The following is a 13891-nucleotide window of genomic DNA, read 5'->3' as shown; positions in this document are numbered from 1 at the left end:
GCCCACCTGTCTTCTGTCTGCTTTGGAGGAAAAGGGGTGCTGCTGCTAGGAGTCAGCCTGTTTCTCTGTTATGAAAACCCTTTTAATAATTGAACATTTAAATGCCATATTCCCCAGATCTCTGAGCACCTGAGGGCTGTTATTATGTATATATTTAAAGTTATGACTACAGTATAGATCTGCCTGGAGAGCTGGGTCCAAACTTGACTGTACTGGCTTTTAACTTAACAGGTGAGATTTACACTTGTGAAGGACAAATAAGAAAAAACTGTTTGCAATAGAAGCTTACAATAGTGGAGAACAGCTTAATATATTCTGAAGTAGGGTAGGGCTACATATACAGTATGTTGTAAGAGATTTAAAAGTGCATACAATTTAAAATATTTGAGACTTATTGCTTTCTTAGTCTGGAATGAGATACAGTTAAATGAAAGTGAGCGAGAGAAGGCTGGCTTTTTTTATCAGAAAGTAGAGTCGTTGCAGGGGTGGAGACACACTGCAGGCTGCAGGCAGGTCTCTGCTGTAATGAACGCCTCGGTGGGCCCTGCCAACGTGAACCATCACCAAATGCAATAGAGCATAAAAGTAGTTTTAAAAAGCATAGCTAATAAAGGTAGCTGGTGACAAGTCATGTGGGGGGGGGAGGGACAACCAAGCCACTACCAGAGTGTGGTCACCTATTAGCAGGTAAACAGGCTGCTGGCACCCTTTGACTAGGGGCGGGACCTCATGAGTCCGTGGCTCCTCCCTTTCTTAAGCTCAAAGAAAATGGCAGCAGTCATGGTCGGCCATGCGCTGTAACTCTTTACATTTAACTGTCCAGTGGTAGAAGTTAGAAATGTATATGGTTCTGTCAACCTGTTTCCCATGGGTGAAGCAGAAAAATAAACGACTGACTCAGGCCGTTATCCATTTGTCCACAAGATAACCGGAGCCATGGAAGAGCAGTCACCCAAGATGCACTAGGCCAAAAGGAGAATCATATCCCAAAAAGGATCCATAGATCCGAGAGGAGCCCTGGGCCCAAAAAATCAAATGCACTGCGCTAAGGTAGCGCAAGGTAGAGCGAACTTTGCTCGTGGGAAGTGCCAGAGGTGATCTTACCAATTTGTCCCAGTGGACAGACAGAAAGTTAGGAAGTGGGCTGCTTGCATGTGCAAAATCCCTGGGTTCCACTCTCAGTACTTTAGAAAAACACCAAAGCGTATGCCACATTGCTGCTCCTCCACTCTTCCCAAGGGGTGGGCAGTGGAAGTCAGACCCAGGCTGCCTGTGGCAGTGGCTATTTGGGCTCATCTCTTTCCCCTGACTTCTCTGTTCAGGTCTCTGCCCTTTGGTGAGCAACACTGTGCAAGAAGTCAGAAGGACAGAAACAGTTTTATCAGCAAGAGTAGAAGGCGTCGTGTTGATATGTACTCCCCATTTATTTTCCTCTCACTCATAAACGATGCCAAGAAAATAGAAATATCCAAATAGAAGCATCCTTCAGCAGGCAGTGATGTCATGTTAGCCGTATCCCCAGATCATAACAGGGACAAAACAAATTCAAACCTCCTTCATTGCTCTCACCACTCTGAAAGAGATCACTCTTACCTCCAAATGATCGGATTCATCCAACTTTCCCACTTCCTTTCTGCTAAGAATATTATTATAAGCCATGCTCAACTTAGAATTCTTTCTAAATGTTTTCCTTTTCCATATTTCCAAATGTTCTTCCTTTTCCTTATTTTTTGATGTTTCATTTTTGGAAGTTTCCTTGCATTTCCTGACGCTCATAGAATGTTTTAAGAGAAATAATGAACTATTTAGGCAACTGTGTGTGTGTGTGTGTGTGTGTGTGTGAGAGAGAGAGAGAGAGAGAGAGAGAGAGCTCGCCGTTGCTGTGTACAAATGCTGCATTGTATGTTATATGGAGCTGCTTCCTTGCTTCTTGAACAGAGCACCTGGTGTTCCAGGTTTCAAAGAATATTTCAAGACTGGCAGTTGGAGTCTCTTCATAGAAGTGTACCTTCCCATCAAGCCTGAAAAGTGATCTGCGCAGAGAACAGAGAGTAGGTGTTACCCACTGAGAGCACAGCAAGAGGATTCTAGGAGAAATGGAGACGTCTGAGAACCAGGTTTCCAGCTGGATGGCAGCGCAGAAGACTGGGTAGTCTCTCAAAACACTGCTCTGCCTGATCCGCCTGGCAGTCTCTTTCCTGTGAGCCTGTATGCAACCAAACTAGATACAGAAGCCTGTGGACCTTGCGCTTCAAGCAGCATCCTGCAAAACTTTCATCCCAAAGCTAATTTTTTTTTTTTGCTTTATTTGCTAAACGTTTCAAAATAATTTGCTAAGTGTCTCGAAAATAGCAACTCTTTGTCAGAAGAAGGACAAGCAAGTAGACTGGAGACCTTTCATCCCAAGCCTGGCTTACATGGGAAGAGTCACAGTGCTTTGGTTTGGAAGCTGACTTGCATGGCCACCAGCCCCCCCCCCCCCCCCGGCTTCCTGATCTTTTCATACTCAAAGTTAGCGAACCTGCTTCTCACCCTGTGCTCCCATAACTCTCCCCAGGCAGAGATCGTTCTGCGGAAGTCTTTCTGTTGTTTACCCCAGATATGGGATAAATCAGGACCAAAGGAAATGTCCTCAAAAGTTTCTTTCACAAACAGAGTAGGCGTCCCAAATCCTTTTCCTGAGCATGGCTTCCAGAAAACCGCCAGCCCCACATTTTGGATGGCACATCTATAAATAAGTATTTAGCAAAGTCACGGGAAGAATATAAACTAAGAAAAGCCAAGAAACCTTAAATGTGTTTGTTTTGTGTCTTCAGCCTCCATGATAATTACAGTGACTAATTCTTCTCTAGCCTTTCTTACGAAGCAATGCCCTCTACTGCCCCGTACTCACAGATTCAGTCATAACTCGTTCGCCCTTCAGCAGACACACGCATGAAATGAAATAAGCACAAAAAATATGATTTTTTTGAGGGAACAATATTGTGATGAAAGCCATTTTTTATTTCTGTTCCACTGGTTTGAGGAAGGACAGTCAGAGTGAATTGGACCGGTTCAAGTTCAGTGTGCGCAGGCTAGGATACATTTTCATTTTTAAAGACCGGCGTATCCTCTGGAAAGGTGCAAAATACCAGGAAGATGAGTAGTATTCGCTTGGTTGTGCTGTGAAATGCCGTGTGGCTGCATACCCTGTCCAAGATCACACGGCTGGAAGTCGTACCAGCAAGACTGCCAAGCTTGTCCATTCTGCCCCCACCAAATGCTGCTAGGCGAGGAGATGACAGACCGGCAGCTGGAAGGAAGGGAGCCAAGCTCCCCATTGCTTCTCAGGATGACAGCCTTCCGTGTCATGATCTAGTTTTCAGAGAAAGTTCCTGCACTAGCCTTACGCTCTGGGACCTGCGGCGTCTGAGGCCCTCAAATAAAGTGTCCATTTTCATATTAGGATCACCAAGCTTCATAGCAAACCTGGTCTTTGACTGCTGAGGTGCTTTGAATGAGAACGGCCCCCATAGGCTCTTATATTTGAATGCTTGGTCATCAGGGAGTGGCACTATTTGAGAAAGATTAGGATTAGGAGATGTGGCTTTGTTGGAGAAGGTGTGGCCTGTAGACTGTAGATGCCACCACGCAGACAAGCCTGGGGGCCAGAAATGTGGCAGAAATGAGGAACGTCTTCTATATAGTCTCTAAGTTAAAATTTTTGCTGTTTATTGGCTGATGTGAACAAAAAGTTTAATGTAAATGGGGATTAAGGAGAAAAGAAAGGGAGAATGGACCTCACATCAGCAAGGGCGGAGCTGCTGCAGATTGATGGGGCAGTGGAGTGGGGATCCTCCCTGGCGTGGTCTCAAAGCAGGGTGGAGTCCTGGGCCATGGTCTGGAGCTGCCCTCCAGGATGAGGAGGTTGAGTCCCCCACATGCTGCTGGTGTGCGAAAGCCTGCAACTGTACCCCAGTTAGACTTCTGCCCTGCCCTCCCTTCTGCCGCTGCCTCCCGCTTGTTCTGCTGGTGCTGTCTGCCGACTTCTTTGGCACCACCGGTGTGACATAAGCAGACTCCTTTCCTTAGTACATGGTTCATTGGTAAGTCCGTATAGGACAGACACAGTGTGCGGTGTCTCCCCACGCTGACCGTGTTAGCTTCCAAACCAAAGAGATGGGCTGTCTTCCATTCCTTACTCATGGAATCGGTATAATTAGGTATCCATTCCTGTCCTCCTCCACGGAGGTTCCTCTTCAACCTTGCTGCCTACTACTGCATAGGTATTTCTAAACCAGCCCTCACCAGGAATGATGAAACGGTCTGTGTCACGGCTTCCTTCCCACCAGCCCATGAGGGGTTCGTGCTCTGCCTTGTGTACATGTATGTGTGCTCTCATGTTGGGAGCACACTGGGACTCAGAGACGGACAGGGACTTCCTCAGAGCACCCCAGCCAGATTCAGACACCATAGCCCAAATAGATCACTCACTCCCCAGTATGTACTGAAGACCCATGCCCACAGTCACTCCAGGCGTGTTTGTCCAACTCAACTGAAAGTGGGGAAGAGTTGGTGAGCAGTGGGGGCAGCAGGCACATCCCACACTGAATCTGGGAGCTGGGTTTCAAGCTCTCAAACTGAGGTGGTTCTGCTGAAATGAGCTTTTCTCAAGAGCATGTTGGAAGTGGCTGGTGCATGCCCCTTGGCTCATGTTAGGACACCATCATCCTGTTTAACCTTGCTTTGGAGAACATGGAAATGGAGTCACATACAGAAGTTGTCAGCAAAACTGTCCTCCAGAACACCTGGGGAATCCACAGGGCCTTTAATCCCAAGACTCGGGAGGCAGAGGCAGGTCGAGCTCTGTAAGTTTGACACCGGCCTGGTCTACAGAGCATTCCGGGGCAGCCAGGACTGTGTATAGAGACTCTGTCTTGAGGGAGGAGGAGGAACAAGAAGGGAGAAGAGAGGAGAGTAGGAGGAGGAAGAGAAATTACCACCTTCTACCTCCTGCTGAAACATTCTCCTCAAAACCCCTGTCTGTACATTTGCTGTCTGGCCTGCCTCACCTACAGTGGTTATGTATGTCATTCGCTGGAGTAGGGAGAGTTCTCAGCTAACGGTCGGTCGTCAGATCATGTCTGTCTTTTAACAGGAGAGCAATGGTCTTCCCCAAACCACCTTCACCAAAAGAACAACGGTGCTGGCTAATTTTAAAGCCACCTGGGAGGAGGGAACTTCAATTAAGAAAATGCCTCCATAAGATTGAGCTGCCGGCAAGCCTGGAGGGCATTTTCTTAATTAGTGATTGATATGGGAGGGCCCAGCCCATCGTGGGTGGTGCCATCCCTGGACTGGTGGTCCTGGGGTCTATAAGAAAGCAGGCTGAACAAATCAGTAAGCAGCAGTAGCCCATGGTCTCTGCATCAGCTCCTGCCTCTAAGTTCCTGCTCTATTTCTGTTCCTGTCCTGACTTCCTTCAGTGATGGACTGCAATGTGGAAGTGTGAGCCAGATAAACCCTTTCCTCCCCAACTTGTTTTTTGGTCCTGGTGTTTTGTCACAACAATAGAAACCCCAACTAAGACAACCACGATGTCCCCTGTTCCCACTTCCTTCTAGTTCTCATTTGGTTAACTATGGAAACCACAACTTTTCCAAACACCAAGGAGGACAGGGGAGTACTTTCCAGACACAGAACCCTTCAGATACCTTTGACTAAGATGCCGGGAACCGAGAAGATGCAAACCAGACTTGGGAGGAGCCTGGGTTGGGCAGTATTTCTGAGAAGAGGACCGGGGGGTGTGTATCATGCTGTGCTTGCATGAGTGACCTCAGGAGAAGAGTCCCATTGTGGGCCATGGCCTCCTGTGAATTTCTGTGTTCTCTTCCATGCACTTAGGCTGGGGCCAGGGTGGGAACCTCGCAAAGGAGCTGCTTGCTGGAAGCTGCTCCTCTCAGACACAGCCCACGCTGAGCAGCACAGCTGCTGAGCCAAGGAAGAGCAGTCCCCGGTTATGTTTTGGAAATTCCAACTGGATGCATAGATTCGGCAGCATACCAGGGCCCTTAGTAAGAACCCACTGGGTGTTGTGACAGCTCTGTGGGTGTGACGACAGCAGCCGGTGTGGGATGTGGCAGTGTGTGGGGGCAGAGCTGCGTGAGCTTGAGGTTCGGTCTGGATTTCAGGGGAGAGCTGCACACGGCAGGACTGCTGTTGGAGATCCTGGCCCAGGGGATCATCCTATCAGGAGCTGGCTTGCTAGGGAAAGCCCTGCTATCTGTTGGGGGGTGGCGGTCAGGGGACAAGGGTTCTTCTCAGTGGCTCAAAGTTCCCTTTGTAAAAGCATGGACATTCAAGGTGGCTTTCAGAGTGAGAGTTTTGGATTCCTATATGGAAAACATCTTCTCTGAAGGGTATCTATAGACTAGAAGGCATGCCTTGTTAAGTCCTAGCAGAAACAGGCCACATTCTCTGTGTTTGTTATTCTCAGGTGAGAAATCCTCAATGAGAATGTTTACCTGCCAGATAAAAGTACTGCGTATACACGTGTTTACATCCATCACATGTTACCTCCACCTCTACCTTAGTAATCTAGTAACCTCGCCAGATTAGCATGAAGTCAGAGCCCCCGTTACAGGTTAGAGAAAAATTAACTTTGCAAATGTCTTCCTGAAAATAAAATTAGCAAGCATCCCAATTTGATTAGTGTAACAAAAGTTGGGTTTCCTTCACGCAGGTCATTTCGTTGGCTCTGCCATCATTGCAGGGAGCCGGATGAGCACGTTCCAGGACACGCTGCTGTGTCCGTGAAATTCTAGTGCGGCCCTGTCCCCTGACCACGGGAATGTAAGAGCCTGGCAGGTGCCTTGCCCAGGATCGGGTGAGGTGATGTATAATTAATATCGAGCGTTATTGCCCTTCTCCGGCGCCATCCACCCACTGCCCAGCACTGCCTTCTTCCTTCCCTCTCTGCACCCAGAGCTTGCTTTACACCATGTTGGTTCTGAACCTGGCTGGATAAAGTTCTGTCCCCCGGACAAGACACAAGGCCCAGGTTCATGCATCATGGAACAACTTCCTTACATCTTTGTCTGGGAGGTTCAGAATATGCCGGTGTTACGGTAACTCAGATAATGGGCAACTTAGAGTATTTCTTATTTTGTGTTTGAAGACGGTGTTAAAGCTGCTTAATGGTGCACACTTTGCTGCTCTCAGGTTTTTTTCCCTTTGTCCTTGGGGTGGGAGGGGCCGTTCAGGAGACCGTCACCCCGCCCCTTCTCTCTTTCTATAATTTAGGATCATCAGAAGAACTGAGAGAGTGAAGCGTATTTGCATTGAGAAGAAAGAAGTAAAATTACTGTTTCTGAGAACTGCAGGGTACTATCGAACTGGAGTCAAAATAGAAACCGTGAGACTCAGTTCCATTGTCAAAAGGCTGGATTGCCTAATCGTGAAACCAAATCCCCAGGTCACTCCTAGAACCAATATTAGTGTATTGAAGAAAGCTGAGAATTTTAATTACATGGTAGTTCCTCCTATGAGGTTCCCAAAAAAAGAAGTTTATAAAGCAAATATAGAAATGAAATGCAAAGGACTTCTGAGAATGGGTGTGAGGCCAGCAGGCTAGCATCCGTGTGTCAGAGTGCGTCTGCTAGCATCCGTGTGTCAGAGTGCATCCGCTGGCAACCGTGTGTCAGAGTGCGTCCGCTGGCATCCGTGTGTCAGAGTGCGTCCGCTGGCATCCGTGTGTCAGAGTGCGTCCGCTGGCATCCGTGTGTCAGAGTGCGTCTGCTGGCATCCGTGTGTCAGAGTGCGTCTGCTGGCATCCGTGTGTCAGAGTGTGTCTGCTGGCATCCGTGTGTCAGAGTGCATCTGCTGGCAACCGTGTGTCAGAGTGCGTCCGCTGGCATCCGTGTGTCAGATTTGTGTGTCAGAGTGCGTCCGCTGGCATCCGTGTGTCAGATTCGTGTGTCAGAGTGCGTCCGCTGGCATCCGTGTGTCAGAGTGCGTCTGCTGGCATCCGTGTGTCAGAGTGTGTCTGCTGGCTCTCAAACTCTGAAAAGCTTAGTTCACTGCTGAAAGCCTACTCTGTCAATCCCCAGCTACCTTCCCCTTCTCTTTAGATCCAGCTACGGTCAGAGCAATACCCAGTGCAGCCGCCTGAGACTCCCAGGCTTTCATGCTACCTTGGTCAGCACTAAGGTCTTCATGTACTATCTTCTATCCCGTTGGAAACGATAATTAACGGAAACTGATCAAATGAGGCCTTTTCCGTGGAGAAGAAAGTCAAGCAGACACAAATATTACATCAGTGAGAAACCTAAGAGAACCTCTAAAACCCAGGTTGAAGGAATTGTACTGAAGCCCGAGACTCAGGGGCAATGGCAGAGTGGGAACTGCCTGCAGTGTCTTGGCCGCTCTCCCTGCCCGTCCTCCCATCCTTTCGTACTGAATTGCTTAGGCTGGGAAGTATAACCGAAATTCCTTGATGATAACGAGAAGGGAGGATGCCCAGATGTGGATGACTCTGTGAGAGCCATGGTGACAGCAATGCCTGGGACCCCCCAGGCACCATCTCAGCCCACTGCACTGGGCTGTGACCTCAGCCTTTGGCGCGACTGGCTGGCATGTAGAGGATGATTCTTTCTGTGTGTTTGTAGTTAGCTTAGATCTCTGAACGCTGTTGCCTTTTCCATTGGAGAATAGATATCAGACCACATCGCGATCAGGTATATGCCTGTCAGTGCCCTTGGTGAGCAAGACGAGGACAGAGTTATTCTTTAAACCTCTTAGATCATGGATATAATGTACCCTGTGTGGAGTGGGGGAGGGCACCAAACTTTAAAGAGTTTTCAATGCAGTTTAAGAGAAAGATGTCAGGACTAGAAGAATGCCATTCTGTGGATTCATTAGACCAGAGAATCTGGGATTTGGGAGCAGTGAGGTTCAGTTTCTTTGGGCAGGTGTATACAGTTCACCACAGGATCCATTACTAAATACAATTTCTGTGCCTTGAATTTTAATTTAGCAGCCCTCTCCTGTTTCCATCTAAGAAGAGAAGCCAAGTTTGTGTTCTTGTTTGACTGTTTTTTCTTACTTAAAAATACAAGTGTTAGGCATGGCAGCTAGAACCTGGGTCCTAGCGCTGTGAAGCCAAGGCAGAAGGGCGACCCTGAATTCTAGTCCAGCCTTGCATATATAGTAAGTTCCAGACTAGCCTGGGCAACAGAGTAAGATTATGCTTCCTGAAAACCAAGTAAGGGGTGTGTGTGAGAGAGAGGTGGGGGATCATAAAAAAATAATAACCACTATCTTGAAAATGTAGAATTTTAGCTAAATATACTAGCCTGTATGCCTATGACCCCAGCCCTTATAAAGCTGAGGCAGGGGGATTACTGTAAATTCAAAGCCGGCCTGGATTACGTAATAAGACCCTGCCTCAAAACCACAAAAATTAAAAACCCCAAATACAGAATTTTATCAATCCAGGTAACACAGATAGGAATGCCAGGAAGAAGGACGGAACTGAAAGCTTCAAGCCGCACAGTCCTCTGGGTCCCTGCCCGCTCCCCTGCCTCCATGCTAGGGCTGCTCAAGCCCTTCCCTTCCTGCTGTGAGCGCTGCCCCCTCCCTCCCACCTCCCGCCTACAAATGCCCCCCCCTTCCATTGTTTTTGAAGCAGAGACTATACAGCGCACTCTGAAGATCCCCGACTGAATAGATGATTGATAACTCGGGCAAGTTTTAGTGATTCTTTCTCCACAGAACGCAAGGTGAGAGCTTCCATTTCTTATGCTGGGTTAATTTAGGTTCGCCTATGTAAAGTAGGTCCTATTTAAAGTCCTGTGTACTCTGATGGGGGCCCATTTTAAACAGAGCACACGGGATGTTAGGTTGTCCTTTGTGCGAAGTCTCAGGTAGTGTGTTTATTTATATGCCCTTTGACTCTGGGATTCCAAGTGAGCCACGCTGTAGGACAGCAGACTGAAATCCACGCTGCCCACGCTGTAGGACAGCAGACTGAAATCCACGCTGCCCACAAAGCTGGCCATTGTGAGGGTCGTGCTCATCTTCCTGTGGACTCGTATAGTTTCCTTCCTGCCAGCTTCATCTGTGCCAGTGCGTAGGTTCCTTTCTGAATTGGACCTGGATCTTGAACCCATCCAATTATATATCCAGGGAGCTTTGACTCAGCTAACACTCAGACACTGAGTCCTACCACCTACCCATTCACCCATCCATTCAATATTTATTGAACACGCAGTATGCTTTGGGTTCCTGTGGAAGCTGGGGGTCTAATATCCTCTTTTATTTCATTGGCCATGTGACATAAAGGCACAGGTAGCCTCACATTAAAAAGCTGTAACGGATACATAGGTAATTATTTCTGAAAATGGAAAGAACAGAATAGCTCACCCAGGGAACTGAGGAGCATTTCGGCGAGGAAACGACAGTTTAGCTGAATCTTAAGTCACAGATAGTGGTTTTCAGACAAAGGCTGGAGAAAGAGCCAGCTAGGCTAGGGAATAGTCAAAGAGAAGCCAGTGAGCGGACAGAGTGTGATTGGCTGAACTCCCCTATCACCTTGGTCTGCCCCTGTCCAGGGGTGATAGCTGGGACAATTCCCATTCCTGGTTTGGCTTGCTCTGGTCTGCCCTGAATGGAGGTTAGCCCAAATCCACCAGGACATTTTCCACTCTCTCTCCAACATAAGGCTGGTTACAAATGCCAGACTCTGTTGTCACCGTGGTAAGCCCGCTGGGCACAGTGCCCACTGACACCTGCCTGGCCCGCGCTCCTGGCTGCTGGAGCCCCCTTCCTCTACCACGTGCCCCTAAGAGAGCCATGGTGTGAACAGGGACCAGAGCTGCTCAGTCGCCTACACTGGTGCCAGAGCTCCGCTTCCTGTGGCTTTATAAGAGTCAAGGTCACTGCACTGAGTAGCAGCGAATCTCTGTGGGCTGCAGCGCTGGCCCAGGTTTATCAAGCAGTAGGTCGTGACCTGTAGCTCTGTAGGAAAGTGAGGGCTAGAGTGTACACAGTTGTGTACAGCAGGCATGCATCTAGGGGCTCTCGGTGGCAGACCTCCAGTGTCAAAGTGCAAGCGCTGTGTGGTCATTTCAGACTTCAGCTGCAGCTGGCTCTTAGGTGTGAGTGTGATCTGGCGTGTGGGTCCTCCAACACCACCCCTCTTCGGCCCTGAGGATACCACCCTTCATCTCCCACAGCTACCCTCTTCCCAGTACCACGAACAGACATGTATAGTCAGCCGCTGTCACTGGGTGTCACTACCCCTTGGGGGACACAGTTCCACTGCTGACTTTATAAACGTATAAGCAATACACAGCAGCAAGTGTGGAGACACTTCCAGGCCACACCTCTGCAACCCACAGTGTCATAAGACTGAGTGACCTTGAATCACCTTCAAAAGAATATCCTTGGTAGTCTCCTCCTGCTTTCTACTCTTCCTTGCTCCCACTTGAGAGCACTATTGTGTGTGCTCAGTGCTACTCAAGCTTGAGACCTCAACACGGATGCTGTGGACATTATGTGACTTACGGTGTCGGGCAAAGTGACCTACAGCACCTTGTCCACAGAGTCTAGTAATCTTCACAGTCCTTCTCTGTTGCTGCCATTGATCTAGGATTTGATGGGGGCAGGACTAGGAGGAAATTGGCCTCCTTGGCTTTAGCTGTCTGCTTGGCACAGCCTACAGCCATCTGAGGAGGGGGTCTCAGTTGAGAGGTTTCCCTGGGCAGGTTGGCCTGTGGGCTTGTCTGTGGGGGAGGGCCCAACCCACTGCAGGCAGCCCCATTCTCTAGGCAAGAGGTCCCAGGCTGTTAAAGAGAGCGAGCCAGCTAGCAATGTTCCTCCACGGTTTCTGTTTTAAGCTCCTGCCCTGACATTCCTCGATTATGAATTCAAACCTTTAATCTGAAAGAAAGGCTTTCTCCCCTAAATTTGCCAAATTTCTGTTACTCACAGCAACAGAAAGAAAACCAGAATGGAAATTCTTTCAGTTTATTTTATGATTTTTATTTAGACATCAAAGTATATTGTGAGTTGAAGGTAAATCCGGTAAATAATTTTTTTAATTATTTTATATCCAAAACTGAAATAAGCAACAAAATAACCCACAAAGAAAAAATGTTTTTTATGGGGTTGAGAATGGAAGACATGCCTCAGCATACTAGGCAAGCACTGTGTCACTGAGTACACCCCACCCAGAAATACTAGTCAGAGCGTTGCAAAATTCAAGTTTTTCTGATGACTGTTACATCACAGTCAAATGTTTAAGGTTTTGGTATGTGCAATAAAATGAACTTTATGTACGTGCAACATTTTAAGGGCTAACCAGAAAGTGTTGAGGGCACTGGGATAAGTGTTGAATTTGTAACTGCTGACAGTCTGGTAGAGAGAATTCCAGTTTTAGGTCTTTGTCAAGAAGTCATTTTCTGTTCCCTTTATTTTTAAGAGACTTAAATATATGTCTATATGCGTGGGTTCAGGTGACAGTGAGGCCAGAGAGGGCCTTGGATCGTCCTGAACTGAATGTGGTTCCAGGCCAGTGTGCGCCTCATTATGGGTCCTGGAAACCAAACGCAGGTCCTCTGGATGCGTACCACAAACTGAGCCATATCTCCAGCCTGAGGAACAATTTTAATAACCCTTATTTCAGATGCCTTTAAAAAAAAAAGACGTAGTTCCCCATAAACTAGACTGGTACCTAACTCATTATGCAGCTACAGGATGATCTTGAACTTCTGAGCCTCTTGCCTCCATTTTCCTTGTGCAGGGATCACGGCCTGTGTCCTCAGAACAGAACGGGTGTGCTTTTTTGGATAGTTACCGTTTAAGCGCAGGTGTAGGACATAAAGACAGGAAGTCAAGCAAGGAAATGGGAATGCATACTGCCACGGGGAACACGCAGCGCGCTGCAGTTACAAGGAAAACAGCCGGCGAGAGGGCTGCGCTCTGACTGGAGGATAAATGTTTACGTTCAATAATGGCCCGCAGCAGTTCGTGGGACGTGTGTCTTATATAATGTCACGGGTGACTGTTTCCTCCATGGAGAGGTGGCGTCCTTTCTTACAACAACTGCTAGCCTCTTAGGAAAAAAATCTTTGCACTTTTCTGGCTTCTGATCCCACTTTAAAGATATAGGCATTACATTTTTAGCACAGACGCCTGCCCCTGTGATTCTCACCCTGGAGAATTAGTCCTGTTCTTCTGCAGTTTTCTTTTAAAGACAGCCAAAGAGAGTCACTTACTAACCGCAAGTACAAAATGCATTACGTTTTAACAGCAAATCTAAATTAAAAACTCAGTAACGTGGAACAAATGAACCCCTCAGCTCATTTCCCAACTAAAACCCTGGTTACATTTTACTGCTTCTAAACCTTTCTTACTGCAAGCCATCAATCCACTGACTTCCTCCGGCTCCTCTGAGCTTTGAACTGTACCTTTGCAGAGCCATAAATTAGCATTTCACTGAACTACGCTATAATTTGCATTAATTTCTTTAGAGTCAAAGTTGTCTATCTGTGAAGACATCTTTATAGTCCTTAGAATTTGCTCAGAGATGTCATGCCCAACCGAAAGATGTAAAACATAAATTTAGAAAACATAGTTGCCTTTTATCTCAAGATGGGAAAATAAAAGCGTGTGTGTGTCCCACTCTGTGATCTCTGCTGCCTCTTTGGTCCCGGTGTGACAGGTGGGAACCCGGGGAAGAGCAGAGCCGCACACGCACCCACCCACGGCTGGAGCGGGAGCGGGGTGAGCGCGGGCCGTCGAGAGCATGCGATTGCCAGTGAAATGCATTCTCATCCGTTTTCTTTGGGACACAAGATGGAAGAATGGTCTGAGCCCAGAGGGGACAGAGTTTCTGACAGAGCTTACAGGA

At 47.8% G+C, this 13891-nt stretch overlaps 1 protein-coding gene across 9 annotated transcripts in view; it reads left to right on the top strand.

Annotated features, from left to right (window-relative positions):
• Positions 1-13891, top strand: part of Stau2 (staufen double-stranded RNA binding protein 2) — a 305215-nt gene that overhangs the window by 266718 nt on the left and 24606 nt on the right. Inside the window, exon 13 of one of the 9 annotated variants that reach the window (XM_085677374.2) lies at positions 1939-2040. The exons of the other annotated variants lie outside the window; for them this stretch is intronic. Within the exon in view, the coding sequence (XP_085533500.1) occupies positions 1939-2025 (87 nt within the window). The 3' untranslated portion in view covers positions 2026-2040. Of the gene's footprint in view, positions 1-1938; positions 2041-13891 lie in introns of those variants that run through there. 9 annotated transcript variants of the gene reach the window in all.

This window comes from Myodes glareolus, chromosome 16 (assembly GCF_982192425.1).
Source record: "Myodes glareolus chromosome 16, mMyoGla1.1, whole genome shotgun sequence".
In the NCBI taxonomy this organism is placed as follows: domain Eukaryota; kingdom Metazoa; phylum Chordata; class Mammalia; order Rodentia; family Cricetidae; genus Myodes; species Myodes glareolus.
This window is presented reverse-complemented; position numbering and strand designations above follow the sequence as displayed.